General features: G+C 43.7%; 1 protein-coding gene across 4 annotated transcripts; it reads right to left on the reverse strand.

The window, feature by feature from the left end:
• Positions 1-467: 467 nt before the first annotated feature.
• On the reverse strand, positions 468-25,514 carry zbtb7a (zinc finger and BTB domain containing 7a). Of its 4 annotated transcripts, none has more exons than XM_079646567.1 (5): positions 25,363-25,401; positions 20,779-20,847; positions 12,348-12,911; positions 10,731-11,635; positions 468-8,267 (listed from the first exon to the last, which is right to left on the reverse strand). In XM_079646567.1, the coding sequence occupies exons 1-5, from the start codon at positions 25,384-25,386 to the stop codon at positions 7,841-7,843; spliced, it is 1,989 nt and encodes a 662-aa protein (XP_079502693.1). In that variant the 5' UTR covers positions 25,387-25,401; the 3' UTR covers positions 468-7,840. The 4 variants fall into 4 exon arrangements, with proteins under 4 accessions (XP_079502693.1, XP_079502692.1, XP_079502694.1 ...); XM_079646566.1 differs by lacking the exon at positions 25,363-25,401 and adding an exon at positions 21,089-22,215; XM_079646568.1 differs by lacking the exon at positions 20,779-20,847 and having other exon boundaries at positions 25,363-25,514.
• Positions 25,515-25,869: the final 355 nt, after the last annotated feature.

Below are 25,869 nucleotides of genomic sequence, written 5' to 3' on the forward strand. Positions count from 1 at the left end.
GTCAAAGAAAGATTGCAAAGAGAGAAGGAAACAGAGCAGTGGTGTGGCTGCACTCTGAAGATCACTGCATCCCCAAGACGTGATAACAGAGATACTGCTGCCACCTTGTGGTCAGTGTGGAGAACTGAGCTGTCAGAAGATGTTGCACTATGCACAGGGAACAGAACAATAACACGATTCAACTCGCATTCCTTCTGTTATATCAAGGAAAACGTGTTTTGTGACATGTTGAGAAATAAAAAACAATTGTTAAAAAAAGGGTTTCCTTTTATTCTGACCACCCTTGTAACTGTATCAATTAAAAATAATATATATATTAAGGGCGTTTCGTTACATGATGCACCAGTGTGTTGACCGTAAATCACTGATTACAGATAAGATACTGAACAGGAACCAACACAAATATTATTACTAACGTTTGTATTATATTTGATAGGTCAGAATAAGAGACAATCGGTCCAGTCAAATGTTTGCAACCATTGTTTTTAATAGAAAGATGTATATTCTTTAAACCAGACAACCAGATGCCAGACATTTTTGGATATATTAAAAAAAAGAAGAACAGAACAAAACAAAAAAAATGACACAAAATGGAATTATATGGTTTAGACTGTGTGGATTTAGTGGTCTCATATACAATACAATATATTTTCATTGCCAAAAAGTGCAAATTCTCCCAAAAAAGAAATCACCAATATCCCACCCCGCCCCCCTCCCCTGCAGCTTCCAACAGATATGGACCGACAGACTGCTACGCTAAGAAAAGAAAAAAGACGTTTGTGAAGAGAAAGGGGCTTATTTAAAAAGTAAACACCACTGAATCACATGGGGAAGAAAGCGGCCTCTGCACTCTCTGGCCGCGCTCCATTCGATTAGTGATGCCACAGCAGGTGCTCTGCCTCTGGGACGCACTTGTTGTGATACACAGAGCCGGGTGTGGTCACATGTGCAACATAAAGTTTAAGCACACAGAGACAAGTGGAGCGGCCGCTTCCTTCCGGGTGTGATTGTGTGCGTTTGTGATTCATGTCCTGCTTTTAGAGGATGGGACACATTCTGCCATTTTCAAATGTACATCAGAAAGAATATCCCTCTGTAAAGGATTATCATGATAATCACAGTTACACATCAATCTATTATAAATAGTATCTCTCCCAAGTCACACAATTTACCAAATGGATTTATTAAATGTTTATCATGATCAACAATATTCTTCTAACTGAGATCATCTTGATTTGACAAAGGCCAAAAACATTTTCGTACTGATTTGCAAAAGTGCATGATGGTCTTTTGGCCATTTTATCCGTCTTTCATAATCATTTAAGCGCTATATGGATACCAGATCCAGCCTCTAACTACACACAGGGAATTATTGCAGACAAAAAGGTTCTGCAGTGGATACACACTGCATGTTTAACATTCAGCACAGCTAGCCTTCTCAGAAAGCTTTGCAACTGTTATACAGGTTTCTTTTCAAGAAAAGGAGTCTCCCAAAATGAGATCAAATGACCTTTCTCCCAACAAGAGCTGAGACGATAAGCAGAGCAGGTGAGGGGAGATCTGTCCAGTACCCCCCCCCCAACCTTGGTGTGACTATGCAATAAGCTGCATATAAACAGGTATGTTGGTACTTTAACAGAGAAGTGTTGTTTATGTCCAGACGAGGTGGCAGCTTGAAAACCACCTCCAATACCAAATATTCTACTTTTTTCATTTTTTTTTCACATTTTCATCAAATTGTTTTTCTTTTTTCATTTAAATAATCATTGCCAGAGAAAAAAAAAAAAAAAGACATCAACAGGTAAAACAAAATAACAATAGTGATAACCATCAAATAAAAGCACACACATTTCAGGATGGCCTTTCGCAAAAGTGCCTTTTGTTACAATCGCAGAAGCTTAAAAAGGCAGTTGGATAGCGGTACACTGGGGGGCCTCTTGACTGTCTGTCTACATGTCGGAGGGAGAGTGAGGCTCGACAGGCAGACTGAAACAGCCAACTTAAAATGTTGACCGTGTTTTCTTGCCGTCTGCAACACACATCCTTCACACCTGCCAAAAACTCCAATGCTGGAATCACAGTATGAAGCTATGGAATGTATCCTAAATGAGTTTAGGTGACTGAAACTATAGCTCACCCTCTCCCCCCTTTATCTCCCGTAGACTCCCCTGCTGAGGACGTGTGATCTCTGATCAAAGGCCGGTCTGCAGCAAAGATGTAGACTCTGAGTCCGGAGAGAGGGGGAGCGAGCGGAGAAGAGAGAAGCAGAACATACTCTCCCCCGTGCTTTCCCAACCCCATCTCTTTTCAGAAATGTTACTGACTTAGAGTGAATCTCCAGTGCCTTCCTTCCCTCCAACAAACAATCCACTGGATCAATATTAGATGGAGAAATAGGCTGGTCACAGCCACTTTACAATGGGGGAGCTGTTCCTGCTCTCATCTTTCTGGGAACTATTATGGTAAATATTGGTGAACATGAAAGGGAAACAGAGAAGTAACTTGGAGGGTTGATTAGACATACCATGAACTTAGCAAACATTGAGACCCAATGCATAGCAGTGTATTTTCCACCTGAGTAGTACTTACATAGAGACAAAAGAGATCAGCAGCATTCTGTGAATCTGTGGTGACCTCCTTTGGGTTACAATTCTTATCATATTGTGGCCATGCATTCCTACCAGCTAAGAGGACGATTGCTCAGCAAATAGTCCGTCACCTGGGCTTTCTAACCTCATCCCTGAAAAACAACATCCAGCTTTCCCCTACCACCCGTATTTAATCCTCCTCCCTGTATGCCAACCTTTGTATCCCCCAGAGACCGAGAGACTCCAAGTGCAAACTGTCCCCACCCGGCCGAGAGCAGCCAACAGACAGCAGCCTGCCTCTCTGAAGGACCCAGGGCTGTCTGTGTAAGTGCCAGAGCCTCGCTGCGCATAGTGCCGCACTGCATATGCTGCGCTCAGCTCGCTGTGCATCAAGAGCCTGATGGAAAACACACGAAAATGACGAAGCAAAGCAAATAGTCCCCCGTCTGCCGCCACGAATCTGAATGTTAACAGTCACCCCGCCCTGCTTCGCTTGATTATTTACAGTTATCATAGTTGTTGTTGGTCGTCTTTGTTTTATGGCCTTCTCAGATAGATTCCCCCAAACTCTTTGATAACAGCATAGGACAAACATAACAAGGTCAATTTGGAAAAACACTTGCATTAAAGTTCAGAGAGTGTGTCAGTGGAGCCTGGGTCAGAGTAACCTTAGTGAGGGGCCGAGGCAGGGGGCCCACCAGGAGGATCCATAGAGGCTGACAGAGACTGAGCTCTGAAGAGGTGGATGTTCATATTTATTTATTCAAGTAAAGCTTAAACAGATACATGATCAATTTGAGTTCCAAGCCAATCAGCATTTTGGTTTTAATATGTCGGAAGAAAAGTTTTTTGTTTATGGAAACAAAGAAATGAAATTAAGTTGTGAGTTCTGTCGGTTCCTGCCCACGTAAGGCACACTGTGGCCCTTGACGTTTGCAGCGTCCACCTGGTGGGAGTTAGCCTCAGCCCCAAACTGCACAATACAACTGTCTGGAAACAAGAAATGAAATTAAAAAAAAAGCTTAGTGCTGCTCAGACAAGGCCACGGAGTCCCAGTCTGCTTCAACGTTAGAACATTTGAATTCAATTCAACCTTTTTCCAGAAGTAAACTGAACATTTCAGCAAGAATCAAAATAACAGTGTTTAACAATAACAATATATTTCATTATCATTTCATATCATTTCTCATCATTTGACTGAACATGAACTTGATAAAATCCCATCTCTTAAATGAACTTGATTCCATATCTGTGGCACCTTCAAACAGTACGTCTCAGCCTTCAGACCAGGACACAATTAAATATTTAAAATGGATTTCGGAGAGGCTTCGCTACTTTCTAAGTGCCTAAATGTTGTATATTTGGAATATTTCTTAACATGAACAGCAAACATTTGTTGCTGTTATCACACCATAGTGTCCATCAGAAGTTCTCTTTTCAAGAGCCTTCAGATCTAACAATAAAACTCTATAAATCCAACATTAGATAGTAGCTTAAAATGTCCAATGACTTCAACGCAAGCCATTTCTTCTCCTTTGGTATTTGTTGGACGTCTGTATATCTCTTAATATACTGTACATGATTATTTCTATGGAGGGGTTGCATGGACTCCATGAGACCATTGAGTATTAACCACACTGCTCTGTGCTCATGGAAACTCGCAGGCTTTCTGAGGTCTCCTGCCCTTCTCCCATACGCAGGATAAGGACATTAAACATTAGTGCAAACGTTTGCTCTCTCAGCTAAAGCACCATTTCCAGTGCTATCAGGCTTTATATCCATAACCCCACCCAAGCACCCATTTCCCCAACCCTCCTGGCACAGCAACCCAAAACCATGACCCCAACACACACACACGCATACACACACACACACGCAGCCATGTACAATTGTTAGAAAAAAAAGTAGCACAACACGTTATTTTAAGTGTAGACGGACAGAAATAAACTATACATCTTTAAACCTCTGATTCTACTGTCCACAAGGAGAGAAAGAGCGAGAGAAAGCTAACTCAAGTCAATATCTGTATGATTTCACACACACTTCTGCATATGCATTCAAGAGGAGGGCTTCTGTGTGTCACTTAGTCAGGGAGGCTGGATACATTAGACTTATCTACAGTGGACTAAGATTGAGGGCTTTGGTTAATTAACAAAACACATAAGACTTTTTTTTAAGTACAAAGAAACCAATGTTTAAGATTGCTAACAGGTTTTATTTTCTGCCACATCAAGACAAAGTTGGTTTAAGCGGTCCATTTATTACATAAATATCACATAGAGCTAGCATTGTCTGCCTATAGGAGTCAAACTGTGCGCTAATGAACCCCTCCTTAATCATAACGGAGAACCGAAATAGAAACTAAGACTCTCAAGGCCTGGCCAACCACTGACGATGACCAACAAGGGTGAACAAAGCGTTTTTCAAATCTGAACCAAGAGAGCCGTGATGTAAACAAGCAATTGTCCATTGAGTTGTTTTTACAGTATGGTCGTTTTGCTTCTGTGGAACCGTGCACCTATTATCACTGCGGTTCCTCTGAGAACACGTGTAGTTATGAGAGGAGCTGTTGAACAGATGGGGCAGACGCAACGTTTGTTTATCCAAGCTTGTCCCGAGACCCTCCTGCCTGCCAGCCAGCAGCACATGCACACAACTCAAATGCATGCCAACACACACACACACACAGACACACACACACACACACACAGTGCTCTTTCTTCTTCTGCTTCTGTCCCCTTCCTTTCCTAAGACAGAAAGACAACTTATTAGATTTCAAGTGCTATCACTTACGTGGTTTAGTCTTTTCTCAAGGTCACAAAACCCAACATGTGTGAATCAGAACAACTCTTTATGAGAGCTCTGATCTCTGTTTTAAATTGAGTTTGGCAGCTTGTCATCAAAACCTGATCAAAACCAGTGAAGGAGCTCAACTTCACCTCGACAGACAGAAGAAAGGACTTATCTCATTTGCAACTGCTTTGCTTCAAAGTACCCGTTTGGTTGAAATAGTGCCCCCTCAGTAACAAAGTGCATTCATAACCGTCTTTTCAATTAAGGTGCAAGGGACCGATTTATACTGCAGAAATGACAGGGCGGTGGGGGTGGGGGGGGTTATACAAAAACACAACTTTAGATATTTTAAGACTAACAAATCCAGCTGTATGGAGTCACTTACAATATTCAAACCGATATGTCAGCTCTGGTGTTTTCCCCTTCTCCACGGGATACCTGGACCAAGTGAGCTGAGTATCTGAGTGTGTGTGAACATGTGTGTGACAGAGAAAGTGCATTGGGGCTGGCAGCTCAGGGTGCATGTTTGAACAGGCCGTGGCTGACTCACACAGTGATGATGTGGCCACAGCGACCCCGGCTGCCACGCACACACATGTACACAAACACACAGAACATACAAACACACACACTCCCACACTAAACTGCCAGCACCAGGCGTCCTCCCCACAGTAACACCAGGCTCTAATATAATAATATCCCCTCCAGGCTAGTTCGGGGGCATTAGAGGACTACAGAGGGAGAGAAAAGGCTTGATTTGATCCCCTCCCGCCTGGAAACGTGGCTGAGCTGGGGGAGATTATTTTTTTGGAATGCAACAGACATTGTGAGATCCCCCTCCCCTTCCCTTGCTCCCCTCCCCCATCATCCAGCTGCAGCTGCGCTCCTATTTGGCCTCCCAACTTGGACAGGTATTTATTGCTCTCTTCATCATACAGGTTGCCTCACGGTTGTGTGGTCCCTAGGGCACATAGGACTGGAATAAGCATGATACATATACCTCCTCTCACACCAGCCCTCTTCCTTTAAATATACCTCTCTCTCGCTCTGCTGGATATCTTTAGTAAAGCTGTGCAAACATAGAAAAAAAGGTGCTCATCTATCTCTTCTTCGTACTCTTTGTCATTCTCTCGCTCGGGCTCCCTGCCATTCCTTTAACCTGCGCTTGGTTAAATGCTACCCGCGCCTTGTCACACAAGGACACAATCCGAAAGAAGTGCACATTCATTCATCCGACCTCCTCGTCCTTTGGGCAGGAAGTGTACAAGTCAAGTGTTTTAAGTTTAGGACAAATAGGTGATTCAATGGTTTTTCTCATCAGACATTCATACAGGTTGGTTTTTTTCGTTCACCCACAAGCTTCACTCCGTGAGAAATATGACATCAAGCCTAAGAGGAAAAACCCGATTGTTAAGTACACCTCAGCATTAAGAGGGGACCAATGTCATATCACCACCTGCTGTATATACATGCATACAATTATAAAGTGTCAAGTACCCAAAGCAGTCAACAGAAAGGAACAACGACCCAAACTAAATTAAGACAAAATCAAAAAGGGAAAACAGAAATGCTGAAATTGCAGGTTTGTGAGGGATAAGAGGCAACGGAGTCAATCCGACAGATACATAAGACCATGGTAGTGCTTTAAAAACACAAACCCTCCACCCCTCGTTTCCCCTAGGCCTGCAATTGAAGAGCCCCCGTTAAAGTGGATTTGACTCAATATGAATTTGTTTTTCAAAATAACAAAACATAGATTCTTAAAACGCATTTTATAGAGTAAGTAACACTTCAATCAAACCCCTTGTCTGATTCTTTCTGGAACATTTAAAGAGAGAAAACTGTTGCATCAAAATTGTGGTGAGCTTTCCTTGCATATGCCATTTTGTGGCAATGTTGTTTCTATGGTAACTGTACATTTCACACCTGCAAAAGAATAGAAAAAGAGTTGTTTTCACTGGGAGGGTTTGTCCTCGCTTCACCCGTACAGCAGCCAGAAGGAGCTTCATAGACACCTTGCTTAGAGCTTGAAGGCCGTGAGGACAAAACCAATACAAATTGAAATCAACTGCATAGTTGCTCAGAGTTTCTTTTGAGCTATCATACGTTTGCCTAAGCACATATCCCAATGTACAAAAACCTTAATATTAGAAAGAATGAAATGGCCCAGAAAGTGGACGTGATGGGTGCATGAATTGAAGCGTTCTTTGCTCTTTAACAGATAAACCGACTCAAGTGCTTGCAAGTCTATTCCATTTCCTAAAGTGAAAGGAGAAAGAAATATAAAGATTAGAATTTTTGTGACACCCTGATTTGGTTTATAGAGGAATAGTTAGTTGTTGTTTTTTTTTTTTAAAGTTTGCCTTAGCATGTTTTTTTACTCCTCTCTGTTCACTGGCCTGTCTCACAGGCAGTGCAGAGTGACGGTGTCCAGCAGTGTCCTTGTGGCCCCTGCAGCCTCAGGGCCCGGCCTCCTCCTCCAGTTGAGGACTGTGTGCGTGGGCTTCGGCAGCCCCCTCCATCTCTGCCGCTGACGATGCCTCCGAGCTCCGCCGTTCCCTGATGGCGCACGGCCCGGGGCTCGTGTCGGACCCGGGGCTGGGCAGGCTCGGGGGGGCGTCGAGGAGCCCGGGGTCTCTCACCCGAGGCTTCCGACCTCGGCGAGAAGGGATGCCGTTGCAGCCGTCCTTCTTGAGGTGGCGGTGCAGGTGATCCGAGCGGACGAAAGTCTTAAAGCAGCTGGAGCACTGATAGGGGCGCAGGCCGGTGTGCACGCGCATGTGGTTCTTCAGGTCGTAGTTGTGAGCAAAGGCGGCTCCACATTGCGTACACAGGTAAGGCTTCTCTCCTGTGTGCTTCCTCATATGAACCTTGAGCTTGTCCTGCCTGGGGAAATTATAAACAAAATCCCATCAGAATACAAATACAACTAATTACAATGCAGTAGAGGATCAGCTCAAACTCAGTGCTGAATCTAAAACACTCAGGTACTTATCAGGACACGTCATTTCTTATCAAATACATAATTAACTCCCAAATTATTATTCATTCTCATATCCACATACTGTCGTGAACTTAATCTGCTTTGGATAGTTTTATTTCCTATTAAACAGCCATCTTCTGGATGTCTTCCAATGTGGATTATTCTGTGAGGGCAGCCAGGCGAACTGAGGAGAAGCCATAAACGTTACATCTTTATCTTAGTAACTGCACACAAGAGCCAACTGTGGACTGAGGAGAAAGCTCAACGTGCACTGTGTCAGTTTGCATTTAAAAAAAATGTCTTTTAACTTCTCTTTTAGGATGAAACTATATCAATTGAGAGATAACAAAAAAAAAAACGTTTTGTGAATATAAAAAAAGGATTTCAGTGTAGCCAAAGTAGGGCTGCTCAATTTATCGTATTTTAATCTCAATTACGATTTTGGCTTGCAACGATTATGAAAACCACATAATCGATAATTATTTTGTATTATTATTTATTTACAAAAAATTGTATTGGTTTTTCAATTGAGTTATACTTAAAGTTCAGGGTAATCAACAGTTAAAAAACATACTACACCTTTTTCTTTTTCAATAAATTGATGTTTTCAAAGTAAATGGATAATCGTTTTTAATAATCGTGATATCAATTATTGACCCAAATAATCGAGATTATGATTTTTGCCATAATTTGGAAAACTTGTCGTTTATCTTGGAGGACAGCTGAAATATAGATGAGTCTCAATTTCTCAGCCTAGTTCTTTCCTCACAAGCTTTCATTTGATTGCATTTTGTATTAGAGCAGTTGTCACTTCTCAGTCCAACACTTACTTTACAAGTCCATCACTAGTCAAAACAAAGCACTTGACTTTGTAACTGTAAATTGATATCATTACACCCTGGAACATGTTTTACTTTGTGATGGTACACTGCTGCCCGCTATTATCAGGCTGCCTTGGCCTTGATGTGACTCTTGTCCCTCCCTCCCCCCTTTAGCCCTTACTATCTCTCCAGCTCCTGAGCTCTTTAATCGTCTAACCCTTCTGCACTGAGGACAGAGGGCTCCTAAACAAACAAGCGTAGTTAAGACAACTCCACACACACACACACACACACACACACACACACACACACACACACACACACACACACACACACACACACACACACACACACACACACACACACACACACACACACACACACACACACACACACACACACACACACACACACACACACACACACACACACACACACACACACACACACACACACACACACACACACACACACACACACACACACACACACACAGTAAGTGGATTAGCTGTCACACAAACAAACCCACTGCGACTCTTACTGATCTATACAAATGGTGCCCCAAATCTAAAAAATAAAAAAGCAATATGTACAGGAGGAACACACACATGACTACCCACAGGCCAAAGCCTTGGGAAAAAAGCGGCAGGTGAATTATTTAAAGGACAGGAGTGATTTATTATCGTGCGAGAGACACTCTTAACCCTGATCAAACAGGATTAAGATTACAATACCCCGTCCCATTGCAGGTCGAATTTAGCTAGAAGGCAAATTCAGATTGGTCTTCCCTACCTGCCATGCCAGCAGAGGTTCTGGGTATTTCTAGGCAACTGCATCTATTTCAAGCACAAGTCCACTGATTAATTAATTTAAGGAATGATTTCAAGGAAAAGGTCACACTTCTGAATACAGGGAAACCAAGTGCACTGAATTCCCCTGCTGTAGACTAGCCCCATCTTTCTGAGCGGCACATGGCAGATTTTATTAGAGGGGTAAAAGAGAGAGGAGGGGTGTGGTGTATCTACTCTGCCGTGGGCGATAATCAACATAACCAAAGATCAAAAGTTCAAATTATTACATTGGAACACCAAGAGCACCATCCATGGCCTGTAACCCCCCCCCCCCTGTATCAGAACACAGCACTTTATAGCAGCCCTTCACTAGATAACACTACCATGGCTCACCCTTCTTTTATAGGACCCCTACGTTTAACGTTACAGGACTTTGCCATGAACGCCGTCACAATAAAACAGACTTGTATAACCATATGACCCTCCCTCAAAGCTGGAATATTCTACGTGTCATTCTGGATTTGGCTACTATGTGAGATTGTAAAAACCTGTTTAAGGACACTCGGTCAGTCCATGGACCAAGGTAAACACTTGGATTCTCACTGCCTCCTCTCCTTAATGCTCCTAAGTTGGTTAGCACTAATACCCCTGTCCTGGTGGTGTTTCCCACTGCTGGGCGATTTGTCTACAGTGCCAAGTCCCAGACTTTTAGTACATGTGACACGGGGGTAGTCGCTTCATTAATTGGGCTTACCTGGTAAAGCGCACTTTGCAGATGGCGCATTCATAAGGTTTCTCTCCCGTGTGCGTTCGGATGTGGCGGGGCAGCTTGCCTGCTCCTTGAATGACCTTGGAGCATATGGGACATTTCTGGAAGGCCTTAGAGCGCATCTTCCTCTCGCCTCCTCCTCCTCCTCCTCCTGCGCCCCCGCTGTCTCTCTCTCCCACCCCCCTCTCTCCTCCTCCTGCTCTGTCTTGGCTTGTTCTGCCCCGTGATAACCAGAGCGGCGGCACTCCCTGTGATACAGCAGCAGAAACCGGATCCTCGTGCTGCGTGCTGTTAAAATAATTCAAGTAAAATTCCATGTCTGGGTCGTCCCCATCTCCCTGTTCCTCCCCCGTAGTTGCGCGATCCTTCTGCCTCTCGATGGAGTCCATCATCTGCTGCAGGAGGGCACTTGCAGACCCCCTGTCCCTCGCCAACGCGTCCCTGCTCCCATCCTCCATCTCTGGCTCCTGCCCCAGCCTAGACTCAGGGGGGAGGTGAACGTGGCCGTTTTGGGATGGAGGGTAGTAAGCTGACCCCAGGCCTGCTCCGTTGCCCTGCACCGCCTCCCCGTCCTCATCTTCCTCATCTTCCTCGTCGTCTTCTTCGTCTTGCTCCTGTGTGGGGGCATGGGCCAAGGCGAGGGCCAGGGGGGAGTAGTACTTGCCGAGGACAGCAGGAGCCCCGTTGCTGGGGGTCCCTCCGTTACCGTGGTTAAAGTGCAGATGTGTGGGCAGGTCCCTGAGCTCTGGCGTGCTGCAGCTGCTGCTCCAGTGGGCCCCTCTCAGGTAAAACTCCAGGAACTCCTGGGCCCGAACCCGGTTCCCCTGCTCCCTGCCTCCTCTGCCCTTCCCCTCCTCCTCTTCATCTTCATCTCTTCGCTCACTGCCCGCCTAGTCAAATATGACAGGGAACATAGAGAGTGAGTACAGGTGAAATATAAAGTCAGAAAAGTTCAAAGAAAAAAAAGTAAGGTGGAAACAAAAGTACAGTACTTATTTAGAAAATAAATAACTACAAAATAAAAACAAGGGCACATTGCTGCTGCTTAAGGGTGGTGAATGTTTGTAGACAGACTGAATGACGAGCTATAGAGCTTCTGGTCGCTAAGGTGAAGGCTGACAACAAAAACCCTAAATCTACAACAGTAAATCTCATAAAAGGCAGATTCCTATCCGTGTATAGTGGATGCACAATCAGTGGTTTCTTTGAGCCATGAGCACATGCATGTGCATTTCACAGCTCCACTTGATAATGTTGAGGTGTAGCTGCGATATGCTGTGTCTGTAGTTGGCACTATAGCACGCTCTCCTTCCATTCACACTATTGTTTTAGAATGAGAAAGTGCTGATCCCAAAGGCTGTGGGCGTGTGTTTGGCACGGTGGGAGAGACTGATAAAGGCCATGATGTAAGCTTGACTATGCTGACTATTTAATGAAGGTGGTGGTATGATGAGCAGACACCTCATTCCCTAAGTGGCTGAAGCAAGAGAACTTAATGTTGAATGACAGCACATCTGTGCTTTAAATTCATTTCAACCAAAAGCTTAAATTTGACTTTAACACATGTCACTTATGTTATATGTGTTCTAAAAGGTCTCGTACCGGCGGGGAGAGCACTTTGGAGTCCAGCAGGTGTGTACAGACGTCCTGGACCGGTGGGATTTCCAGGAGGCGTGCAGCAGCAAGGATGTCAGCAACACTGCTGTGACTGACTGTCAATGTCGCTGTGTAGGCAAAGTCCAGCAGCGCCCCCAGAGCCTCCGCCACTACAAAGTCGATGTTGTAGACGTTCTGTTGGTCAGCGGCGGCTCCTGAAGTGAAGAGCTTGTGGAAGTAGGAGCTGCAGGACGCCAGGACGGAGCGGTGAGCCGGGAACTCCAGTTCCTGGGAAACCAGGAGCACATCGCACAGCAGGCCGCTAAGCCGCTGCTTGTTCAGGCTGCCCAGGATGTCTGCGCTGTGCTCGGGGAAAGGGATCCCCACGGGGCCTTCCTCTGCCTCTCCTGCACCTCCTCTCCCTCCTCCACCAGCGCTGCTTGCTGTCCCTCTGAGCCGCCGTCCACCCCTCCCACCGGCTCCTGACGACATCTTCCACCAGCCTGCCGCCGAGCCGCCTAGCACAGCCCCCACCCGTGTATCCGTCCTGCCGTCTGTCCGTCTGCCTTTCTGCGGAGAGAAGAGTTGGATAGAGGGAGGGGATGGAGGGAGGAAGACACAGAGGAAATAATAAATCAGTTTATGACATTCTTCATAAAGAAAGAGAGAGAAGTATTGATTCATTGATTAACCACAGTCAGAAACACACACAGGAATGCTCCAGAACCAGTACGCACAACACTTTGATAGAGGAAAGATTTTACTTCAATGTGACGTTTATACAGAGAATACTGACCCAATTGAGTCCATCTGTTTAACTGTTCAAATTTAGTTGTCCAAAATAAAAACATGGAGGCATATTAAAAGAAAATATCATACAAAATGTGTTTTGGACAAAATAAATATTTGTTCGTTTAAACTATGAAACAAGCAATCAGAACAGTATTCATACCTCACCGTACAAAAACACTTCATTCCTACTCTAGAGTATAACAACAAAAAGTATTTCCACAATCAACAGCTCTGGCTGCTCTCTGGAGCAACAGTCCCTTTGAAAACAAGCAGTCTCATTATGATTAGTATGAACTAATCAGAGCAGGATTATCCTGGGTGTAAGACCCCCACCTCATAAGTAATATTCTATAGATCTAAAAAGAGGCCCGTCCCTTAACATACACAAAGATGAGGAACCTAATGAGGTGATGATACAAAAGGAGTCCTACAGTAAGAAACAACAGTACGCAAAGGTAGTAGTATACATTGTCTTGTATAAACTATATCTTTCAGTAAAGATTAGTGCACAGTCCATAACGTACAGACAAAATGCACATCAACAGACTTTGAAGAAGCTTAGCTAAATCATCAAAGTCGGGTCATATGTGGTTTTGTGCTAATTAGTATTTTGACATGCTCTAAAACAGATTTGGTAATGAGCATGTTGATGGATGTCATGTCAAAAGAAAATGCCACAACTGAGAAAAAGGAAGGGACCACAAAAGATTAAAAATGTCTATAAAATCAAGGCAACAACTGGCAAACACAAAATACTGCAATAGATGACACCCTGCTATAACCTGAAAGTGTAGCATACCAGTATACATATAGGTGGTTGATGGATAATTAGTCTGCAACCTAATATGACCCATTTACATTTTGCAGAGGGCTTTACTTTCCTCTATCCTATATGTCATGCTAATGACATTCATCCAAGTAAACTGTGTACTGACTTTGTTAATACAAAAATTCAAATGATTGCCCCAAACATGTTATGTTTATTCATAAGTATCTTGCCAATAGAGAAACTTCTTCACCGATTTTCGCATTCACACGTTGACAATTAAGCTTTCAAAAAGTATTTTTTCCTGACCTGAAACTGAACTTCACAGTGAGAGGTTCCCAGATATGTTGAACACTACTTAATCTTTTTTGGAAGGAAGATCTCACGCAATATAGTAGCAAAAAACTGTAATTTCAAAACATTGCACTCACTTGACTCAAGAGTTTGGAGCAAGTGTCCCAAATAAGTGGATCGAAGCCATACAGCCACACCACAGTGCCACACATGACAAATGCTTGGAACTGGGTTTAAAGCAAAGGTAATGGTACAACAGGTGTTTCCAGGTTAAACACGTTTTGTGACAATATGTAAAAAATGTGTTTCTGGTTGCACTGAATAACTAGTAGCTTAGAATAACTTTGAATGCATCCGACCAGGAATGTTGCTTGCTAAAGAAACATGGCTGTGGTTGTTTTGTCACTCAATAAGGAACTAACACTCAGTTAAGAACTAACTGATTGACCCATAAGTATTTAGGGTTGCAGTCATGACAAGATCTTGAATTATCTAAAAGATAATGACAGGTGTTTCCATGCTCCCTTTTCTATATGCTTTAGCAGAGGGTAGAAACATTAGACCATCCTATACCAAAAAAAAGGAAATGTCTTCCCGAAATTCCTTGCAGCAGCAAACTCTAAAGCGACGCACAATTTGGCCGCACAAGAAATCTGCTTTTGCTGTTTTATTGAACACTATGTACATTTAAACACAAATCCTTTCTTGGAATTGTGATTCTGTTTTGGACTTAACTTGTACTATACTAGTTTATCACTGTACTCATTTCCTATGCATTATATATATAGTCCTCACATTTTGATAAATTCCCCTTCATGTCTTTCCTTGACATTATCACGTCTCCGTCAAGACAAACATTTCTATGACTAGGCCACAGCCTAGTCGGGTGGATGAATGACTAGGTGGATATGTTTATGTATTATTTATATGTGTGTCTCCTTGTTTACACCCTTAATCTACGAGTGTGTGTGCAAGAAACCAAGTAAGAGGTTGTGGAGGACAGACAGGCAGAGGACGGTGGGGATCAGAGTGCATGCTGGGAGATGGACTGTGCAGCTTGTTCATTCTGTGTCAGTTGAGAGCTGGGGAGGTTAGCGAGAGAGGTGGAGGAAAAGAGAGGAGGGAGGGGGGGGGGGGGCTGCCAAAGCATACCCTGTGGAAAAACTCCACAAGAGGAGGAAGAGGACACGCAACAAGCTGCGAGGCAACCGTATTAAATAGGGAGGTTGTCAATCCGGTCTGAGCTGGTTACCCCACCCTGTACCTTGTGCCAAGTTTCAGGAAAGGCTGTCCCCTCTCGCTCACGTGTGGGGGGAGATTAAAATGATCGACTGAGGCCTGCGCAGTGGGGAGGGGGGTTTCAGCCAAACAAGCCATCCTTGATTTCTCTATTAACACAGTCACACATGCAAATACTGGAACATCAGGGAGACATCAATAACGCACAAAACACACACGCACATACACAGACATATAGGACATCCACCCCAGCTAACCCCACTCCCCACCACCACCACCCTCTCCATCTGCCAGGGAGACCCAGCAGGGGGTGAGACCGTGGAGGGGGGGGGGGAGGGGGAGTGTGTTGCTCTCTGTAAAAGCAAACCATTCAAATGGCATTCCTTCAGATCAGCCTTCCTCGTATGTTTGTACGTTACACCCCACTACCAAACCTGCCTAACCTGGATGACTCTCCCCTCTCCCATACTTGTTCACCCGTGTTCACCTGTTCTTTCCTCCCCTACGTTTTGTTCGACTCCTCCACACCTTGAGATCTGGATACGTCAGCTATGTCTGCCCACGAGTGAGAGCAACGGGAAGCCAGAGGCGGAAGATGTTTGTTCAAACTTATTATGATCCTCTAAATAGGTCAATGATTTCATTTCAGCAAACATAAGGATACAAATAAAGTTTGTATATTTAAAATATTGAACGTTGCTTGTTTGATTAGTGTTGAATTGTTACTGTGTATCTGCCTTAACTAAAATACGTTTTTTGATACGCAGTTCACCACCAGGCATCTTCAAACACTGCCGATGTCTTCCCCAAAGCGCGGATGAAAACGGAATGTCAAACATGGCATGAGCACATTTTATTATCCAAGCGCTCATCTGAATATACAGAGAGGAGGGAGGCGAGGGTGAAGACAAAGAGAGATGGCACAGGAGGGAGAGAGATCCGAGTGAGATGGAGCTGGAAGAAAGAGCAAGACAAAGGGCAATCGCAAGGCTACTGGTCACGTCCTTCAGAGGAAATAGATCTCTGAGAGCCCATCCAGACCCGAGCTACCTCTTTCCTCCAACACACACAGCACCTGAACTAGACCTGGCTTTGCTGCAAACTTGTGTAGTGAGTTATCTCTCCACACACACACACACACACACACACACACACACACACACACACACACACACACACACACACACACACACACACACACACACACACACACACACACACACACACACACACACACACACACACACACACACACACACACACACACACACACACACACACACACACACACACACACACACACACACACACACACACACACACACACACACACACACACACACACACACACACACACACACACACACACACACACACACACACACACACGTCCCCGAATAACCCCGCAAAGAGAACTAAGAAAGAGGAAACACAGAGGAACAAACCTGATCCTGACACCTCCTCATGGCTTGAAACATTCCTTATCATTAATTCATGCCTGTGGGTGACAAGGCCCCGCAACCCAGCACAAAGCAGCCCCGCAGCTGTCCGTGTACCTGGTGTTCCACTTCCAGGGATAGGGCTTCTCTCAATGCCCAGTCAGAGAGCACCCAGGCCTACTTTGCAAGTCAAACAACTGCTTTAACAGAGGATCAACCCATCCCATCGCTGCCTCTCCGACTCCATGTCATCCGTAACGCCCCTATACCCCCTCTCGTGTATCTACACAAAGCAAGGAAAGATATCAAAATTACACTTCAGGAACTAAACTACCCACACCGGTCTCCTGTAAAGCAGTTTCCTTTTAGCTGTTGCTTCAAATGACTGTGCCGTGTGTGTTCTTACTAGCCAGTCACGCCCACTTTGCTTACTCATGTTTGCAGTAGTTTTTTGTTTTGTTTTAACCATGTCCAATATGTATGATCTAAGGATTGCAGAATCTCTACTCTCAAAGTATCTCCGTCTTTGGCTGACACATACCAGTCATTCCTGAATACAAAGGAACAAACTGTTAACCCTGTGCAACCTCAGATGTTTCTAAGATAAACAATAAAGTAAAAACCTAAGCCTGATGGCCTTTTAAACATTTTTTAAGGTTTTATCGACCTCATGAAAAGCAAAGAGCAAACATAGTTACAACTAGACTATTAACCAATACACAATTATTTCAATTGGTACTGAACTTAATGTTTGCATTCTTGAGAACATATTGGGACAACTTGAGTATATGTTTAAGCAAATGTTCTCCTTTTATTCAGATCTTTCAGTTTCAAAGACTTTGGCATGCAAACAGGGATTGGCTGAAAAAAGAATTCACAGTTAAAAACTACTGAGCAATCAAACTTCAAGCAAGAGCAATCAGAGCAAACATAACTGAATCATTGATCCCATAAATGTTAATGGAGTACAGGTTGTACCACCTTTAGCACTTAAAAACAGAGCAGTCGTTCACCTCGGGAAGTTACTAGCTTTTACAAGAGAATCGTTTTTAGGCTACTCCACATTTGACTCAGATGAGGAGTTCATGCATGCAAGTGTAAGTATTAAGAGCAGCAAGTGCAAAATACATAACTAAAAACATCTGAGAAATCTGGATATTAAAACAAGTTGAAGAATTGAGTCGGCCCTTTGACTATGCCTCCGTGAACGTTTCTTTATTGTTTGACTTTCTTGCCATGTCCTCATTTGACCAACTTTCTCAGCTCTATGGCAACAAACCTGCCAAGCCCGTCCTGCTGCAAGGGATTCACTTCAGTCAGATCAAGTGGGTTCAAGGTCGGACCAAGATAATACAAGATAATCGGAGTGGGGAGGGGGTGGCAGTTACTTGGAAGAGTGGATTTTGAGCAAGTGCCACAGCCAAGCGATTCACTGCTGCCGGTAGTGAAAGGAAACCTGATTGGTCCTTTTGGGAGTGAAGCAGGAAGAGGGCAAGTGACTGATAAAACTGCATAGGCTGGTCTCGGCCTGACAGCTTTCACTAGAAACTAACAAGGAAGCAAAGCCAATACAGAGACACAAAGCAGGTGAAAAGGTAGTGGGCGAGGCAGGGCGTTAAACTCTAAAGCTTAATCATAACTCCTGAGTGTATGGTGGCCTAGGAATCCGGCTCAGATGTCAATGATAAACCCAGAGAGATCTAGGTAATTAAGTTACCTGGTGTAACCTGCTTCAATAAGAGGGAAGGTAACCACCCACAACTCGGGGCAAAGTTTAATGTGAGGAAGTAAGCAGGGGTTTTACGATGTTATAAAGGTCTATGTTTGCCATGCGAGATAGCAAGGGGCCTTGAAAAGTGAAAAGTGTAAGTGCTGAAAAGGACTTGTGCAAACTTTCACGCTGTCGTAAATATGTCTATTTTGTATTTTCTTTATTGTTTGTATCAGTTAGATCAACTGTATAGCCACAGGCTAGAACATAAAAGACTGTTGATTCAGTACAACAGTGTGAATTTATACATTAGACTTAACATTTCAAAATAGTATTTCACACAATAGAGAAATTAGATGATGATTAAACTCTTTTCATTTAGATATGTAGTTTGTAGTGTTGAATTTCAGTATAGTGTAAATATCTAATATTTTCTTCTCCATATGACAAACAGTATTAGAAACATAATATTCCTATATGATAATATGATATTATTATTAATGTAATGCAGTTCAATGCCACTACACTAAAATGTACGGCATAAACAATTACAGTGCCGTTGAGAAAACCTAAATTAACTAGTAGTATTATCAGCAAAAATAAATCATTTTAACTTGTTGGGGGGTTTACTGCAAACAAAGAAATACAACTGTGTTTCGACATAACCAAGTCATTCAATCAAACATTGCATCACTTTTGCTTTTGATAAGTAAAGGTTATTATATCAATACAAATAAAACTATACTGCTTTAAATACACTTTATAGTTTAATGTCAGGAAAATATTGTCTTTTGGACGATGTTTCATTCGTTATGATTCCTATAACGCATGTCTTGGGACGGACAGTAGGCTTTCACAAGCTGCAGTGTAAGAAAACCACATCCATGGTCTGAGTTCCTTTTAGCTTGGGTAACATGCTCTGACGCTGCCATGCTGCCAACCAGGAAGTGGAACAAAATCACATGGCTTCAGACGGCGCTAACACAGAACTCCAGCGGACCCAGGATGCACCACTTTGTGCATGTGCAGCCCAACTGGGAAAGGAGGACATCCTGTGAGTCTGTGACAGGCGTGTAACAGAACCCGCTCTGTTATCAGATGACCAGCTCTCTGCTTGCTCGCTCTCTCTGTCCCTACTGTCTGACCCCCTCTCTCTCTCTTCCTCTCATCTGTCGCTCTCATCTCATCATTGCTCCATCTCTGCACTGAACAGTACCCACAACATCGCCCACTTCCCCTTTCTTTTGCTGAGAAGGCAAAACATCTTAGACCCACCCTCCTGTGCCTCGCTCACGGTCCATCCAATGCAACCCACCCATCTATTCTCCTGTTTCATCCCAAACCAATTCACTAAATCAACATGCAGACAGTGTCCAATTGGTCACATATCGGCTTCCTGATCAGCCATCCTTTCGGCTTGATTAAAACAGGATCTGGTACATCTGCACTACAGTGTTTAATTTCAATATAACAATCAATTACACTTACTATACATACTCGTGTTTTGACAGTATAATCAAAATGAAAAAACCTTCCATGAAAGAAATGATCTAATTGTGTAAATCTAAATCTAAATGTGTAAAGATGTAAGTCTAGCTTCATCCCCACCCTGAACAACATGCCTCTTCCTCTCCCACTAATTTGATCAGGTTGTGTTGGCCTCTCCATAATAAATGTCCCAGAAGAGAACAGAAGAAGCCCCTTTACTCCCCCCTAGACTTCGGCACAACAACAGAAAAACAACAGAGAGGGGTCTGTCTGTCTGCCTCGCCAGGCTGGAAGCTGTGGTATACTGAGCAGCTGACCAGGGGAACTAAACATTAGGGGGAAGTGAAGCTGCATTCACCAAGGGAGAGGCAGATGAAAGTTTTCAAACTGTTTTAACATCAATGAGTATTGATAGAACAGCAGCCAACATATGATGTTGTTTGGAATAAAGTTCAAAACAACTCAAGTTTTAATTCCATCATATGGGCCACAATACATAATTTTACCACATGAATAATTTTGAACAAATGCCATTACCGTTACATGTATTGCATTGTATACAGCCAACATTTCACTCTAGAATAAAGCCCCAAACTGCCACGGCGACATCACGCAACCTGTCTTCTCAGTCTGTCTGAACCTGCTCGTTTCAGGCCATAGTGGTGTAGGCACAAACATACAGGAATATCAAACTGTATTCAGCCTCACCGCCAAATTGATGGGTGGTGTCTTGGGCCTGCCCACAGCCACTGAAGTCCCCTGCAATTCCCCTGGAGTCTATTGTTGGTAACACAGACACACACGCATGCGTGCAATGCATGCACATTAGCACACACTCACACACACACACAAAAACATATGGCGTCCTAGTTTAACCTCTTGCTGGAATTTACTTGAATGAACTCTAGTTTTCTTCCATAGTAGTACCTAGGAAGTGGTTTAGAGAGTAGCATCAGGAAAACATTTACTGTAATTAATATAATCTGTGACATTGAAATGAATAAAAAATGGCATCAACCTTGCCTGCTGCCTGCTTCTTAGAAGCATTCCAAACACTTTCCCAGCACTTGGGCGTCTTCATGTACCGGGCTCTTCTTGTACCCTCTCCGCGCCCACACGTATAAAAAACGGGTTCAACAAGTATGCAAAGCCAAAAAAGATGCATCTGGTTATTGAGCAAAGACAGTCAGGGTTACTGTGAAGTCTTTAAACCACGAGCCACAAGATAGCAGGACACGGCAGGCGAGATTAGAATCAACAAGATGTTGGCAAGGAGGGGGGGAGTAGACTGGGAAAAAAGATGTCATGAGATTGACCATTGTGAAAGTGGCAGGGAAAAATGTAAATCAATCATCAAGTTGTCCAGCATAGATCCCAAAGTTACTTAAGCTTAAGTTTTGAATTATAATGCTGCATACATTTGGCATGAGTGAATTTAGTGAAAGTCAGTTGTCGCAAGATGTGGTGCATGTTCTTCCCTTCAATAAGAAGGTGTCACTTACTGTGGTTTCTCAAAAAACTATTACTCAACACCAACCTGTACTATGTCAGTAATAAACACGGTCTCTCTGCCACATTAGCAAACATCTGATGCAATGTTTTGGGGTGAAATTACTCTACCACCACAAAAACAGCCCTACAGGATGCGTAACTGTCAATGAGCATCTTTTTAAAGATGGAAGCACTAATGCCATTTAATCACAACAGTAGATACAAACATTTAAGGATATTCTGCCAGAACAGGATGGAAACAACACTTATAGGCACAATGAATACCCCTAGTTAGGAAGTTATTCTGATGTGGATGAAAACTTTATGACAAAAACTATTTCTATGAGCAGTATTCTGTGTCGAACCTTACACTCAGCACTGACCTATTTGCCGATCCCTCCTTTATCTGCAAGTGGGTCAAGAACTCTGAACTCTATCAAGCCCCATCTCTCTCACTCTCTTTCACACACAACACACTATGGTATTTATTTCCTCTGCTCACTTCTCTTCTCCTCTCAGTCACAGTCCAAAGATACAGTGTGTGTGTGTGTGTGTGTGTGTGTGTGTGTGTGTGTGTGTGTGTGTGTGTGTGTGTGTGTGTGTGTGTGTGTGTGTGTGTGTGTGTGTGTGTGTGTGTGTGTGTGTGTGTGTGTGTGTGTGTGTATGTGCATGTGCGTGTGCATGTGCGTGTGTGGATGTCTTTGGAGTGCTTACCAAATAGGCATAAAATGTTTCCTGCAGCCTATCTGCCTCCCCTGCCTGCTGGCCAGCTCTGCTGCCTCCGTCTCTGGGCAGGGCTGGAGCTTTACCAGACAGGAAACTTGCAAGTGGCCCTAGTCATACAGGCAAGCCCTTGCCTGATCCTACACTAACAGACACCTAACTCCCCCCCCCCCCCCCCCCCCAGTCCCCCGCCCCGAAAGCACCACCACCACCACTTCAGCCCCCCCTTCATTTTCAGCCCACAACTCGGCACTGCTGCATCCCTTGCTCTCATTGGCTTGACAGCTGCTCACTCACCACACCTCCTTGTCGGGATAGGCTGGCAGCTGTTCTCTTTCCTGGATGGCCATGGGCAAGGCACTCTGGGATATAGAGTTCTGAAATCTCATTCGCCCTGCTTTACAGCCCCTGCTGTGGACTACGAGTCCCAGCACTCTCTGCCCCCTCCACCCCCACTATCTCCAAGCCTGCTCTAACGTAAGCACTCAGGGCTGAATTATACACTACAGTATGTTGCTAGCAGGCTGCCAGGTATTAAAGTACAGACCAGCCATCAAACGGGGCCGAGCTTCGTATGAAAAAAAATAAAATTCAACTGTCAGAGCAGCAACATCAGAGGTGGATTCCGTTATTGACTCACACTCTAGTGACATTTCAAAACTGCTGACCTAAATGATGACTTATTCCTATTACAAACAGCCTAATGCCACTACAACATGTCCTGCGCACACAGCACACAACTTGTCCAGCACTGAGCATTTCAATCGCCACTGTCCCGAAAAGTTGTTGTTATGGCTTATACCTTGTCCAATACAATTATTTTTTGTTTCTCCTAACCCTCGTCCAGTACCCCCCACCTTCTCTCTCTCTCTTTCTCTCTCTCGAGCCCCCATCCCCCCCTTCCCCCTCCTCCTCCTCTAAGTGCTTCCACCTGCCTGAAAAGTTAATGCCTTGAACACATCCTATAAACTTTATCTGTAGATTCCCCAGAGGTAAAGAGCAATACAGAGGAAGTACTTTAGCAGGATTTAAAAAAAAGAGGAACCTTGACTAGGGACTACTGCTGCGACCCACCTCTCCTCTCCGGCCAACCCCCCCACCCTGCTCTCTTTTCTGTCCCCCTCCCTCATTCCTCCCTCTCTCCTCTCCTCCTCTGCCCTGCTCCCCCCTGGCCGCCAGGCCCGGGGCAGACAGCACAGGGATGGCAGGGTGTCTTTAGCTCACCTGCGATGGCCGTGGTGAAGCTTGTTGTGGGTTAGCTCAGCCCTCTCCTCTCCTCCTCTCCCTCTCACTGTTGTGCAGCTTAAAGCCCCGTATGCGCTAACCAAGCAGCAGCAGATCAACTCAATTCCCTTCCTGGTTTCTGGAGGGCAAAGAGGTCCCTCCCTTTCTCTCTCTCTCTCACTCACTCTCACTCCCTCTCTCTTAAAGAAACAGCATTCCCCCTCCGACTCCTCTCCCTCCTCCCTATGTAAAGTAAAAGTAAAGTGGAAATGTATTTGCGCTCAGAAGTGGACAGTTGTCCAAGTCATAAACTCAACCAGAGATGACACAAATCTTTAACCCATGCCTTCCCTCTCTGTGGTTTTACAGTGAATGTAAGCCACGGTGTGCATCTTTGGACACTCCATTTTTTGTTTAACAGTTGTAGCTTGTGTAAATTATTCTCAACCGTTTCATCTCTCACTGCTCCTTTCCTTTTCAATGCGAGTAGAGTTGCACCCACCCATCTTATTGCCTGAGGTCATGGTGTCCCACCCCAAAAGCAAGCCATGGCACATTCCAGCACATACAGTAGGGGCTGCCAGCACCCCCTTCATGTACTTTCTGGCTCAGCCTGGTCTCTGTACACAATACCTGCCAAGCTTGAACAGGTGAGGCATCAGAGAAGACATTAGTTAGTTGAAAAATGACTTATTCACTATGGGAAATCGTTCCCATGGAAAAATGTACAGCAACTGCACTTGATGTTGCGCCACTTTCAACCAGCCACCCCCACAGTAAGTGCAAGCCAGCTATTGTACCATGGAGTGGGATTGAGCACAAGATGTATTCAATTGATTCTGTTGCACATGAAACCATCCCAACACACCTCTGAAAATACAGTCTGTAGGTCATTTAATGCACACAATTACTATATAAAACATACTTTTTACAATGATAATGTGTTTGAACTATTTCTCCTTGGCTTCAGTCTCAGAGGGGACAGGCTCAGCACAGATAACCATGCAGGGGTGACAGGGGCTTTTGGAAGGGTGAGGTAGTGACACACCCTCTGCCTAGAGGGCACTATAGTCACTGTCTCTGCTTAAGCACAGGGAGTCACAGCTTTCAAACGTCAGAGACGCACATAAATTGCTGTATTTGGACGTTTGGTGCCATCACTTGCTATAATTTGCAAAGCTAAGTGAAGAGGATGGAATTGGATAAGTTACATCCTAAGTCACATGAAGACAGCAGGACATACACTTCGACATAAAAACACAATATTTACAAAAGTTGCCCTCTATTCAGTTTTCGCCTAACTACTAATACTCAAAATTAGTTTAGCCTATTGGAGTCTAAAATTATGCCAGACATTTGTATCTTTCAGTCAAATACAAACGGCTCCTGTTTAAATCCAGACACTCCACGTCAAACTTGTGTTTGACCTTACTGTCTGAATGATGGTTTTGAATAAAACTAGCTAAAAGAAGGAGGCCGTTAACAAGAATCCCCATATTCAGATCAGTTTGTCTGATGACTGAAAGAGTTATTAGTTAGTGGTGGAAAGTAACGAAGTACATTTATTGTACTTTACTTGAGTATTTTCAATCTTCAATTACAAAACAATAACGAGGGAAATTGTTGTTAACCACATATAGCTGATAACTTTATTTTCTAGTATTTTTGCATGTTCAGATTGAAAATACAAAATATAGCATTACAGTACAAGTAGCTATAAGCTAACGTAAGCTTAACTTTTCCATGCAACCATTCTATGATAAACTGAGTTGGCGCCAAAGAAAAAAACGATACATATTTTAAAATATGTATAATACATGTAATGGAAACAGAAACATTAAAAGCATTAGTTACCTTAAGAAAGTCAGAAATGGTCATCCTCCGTCCTTCAGACTTTACTCAAAGCTAGCTAACTGGTACTAGCAGTAAACTTAGCTAACGGGTAAAGATGCTGCTATGGTTACCTGGCTGCCCTTTGCACGCTGATACCTCGAACCGTTTCGATTTTTAGCCAATCAGAAACGAGATCACATTTTAGATGAATACAATCAAAGTAAATTAATCTAAATATACAAATCTGACAATTAAGCAATTAATATATTATCTATAATAACATTTGCTGTTAAAACCTTCTTATGACTCAAGAGCAAAGCTGTAGTAGAGAAACGTTTTTATTTTAATGCATCGGAATGTAGCCCCCAATAAAATGACTCAAAAAGTGCTGAAAAAAAGGATACAGTCCTGACAACCATCAGTTATTTTTATCAAAATCATGAATCAAGCTAAATATGACAGAATAACACATCCATATGGTGACATTAAAAATATAGTTAGCAAATGTGTAACTGTATTATAATATGT

This window comes from Notothenia rossii (genome assembly GCF_949606895.1).
Source record: "Notothenia rossii genome assembly, chromosome: 1".
Classification (NCBI taxonomy): Eukaryota; Metazoa; Chordata; class Actinopteri; order Perciformes; family Nototheniidae; genus Notothenia; species Notothenia rossii.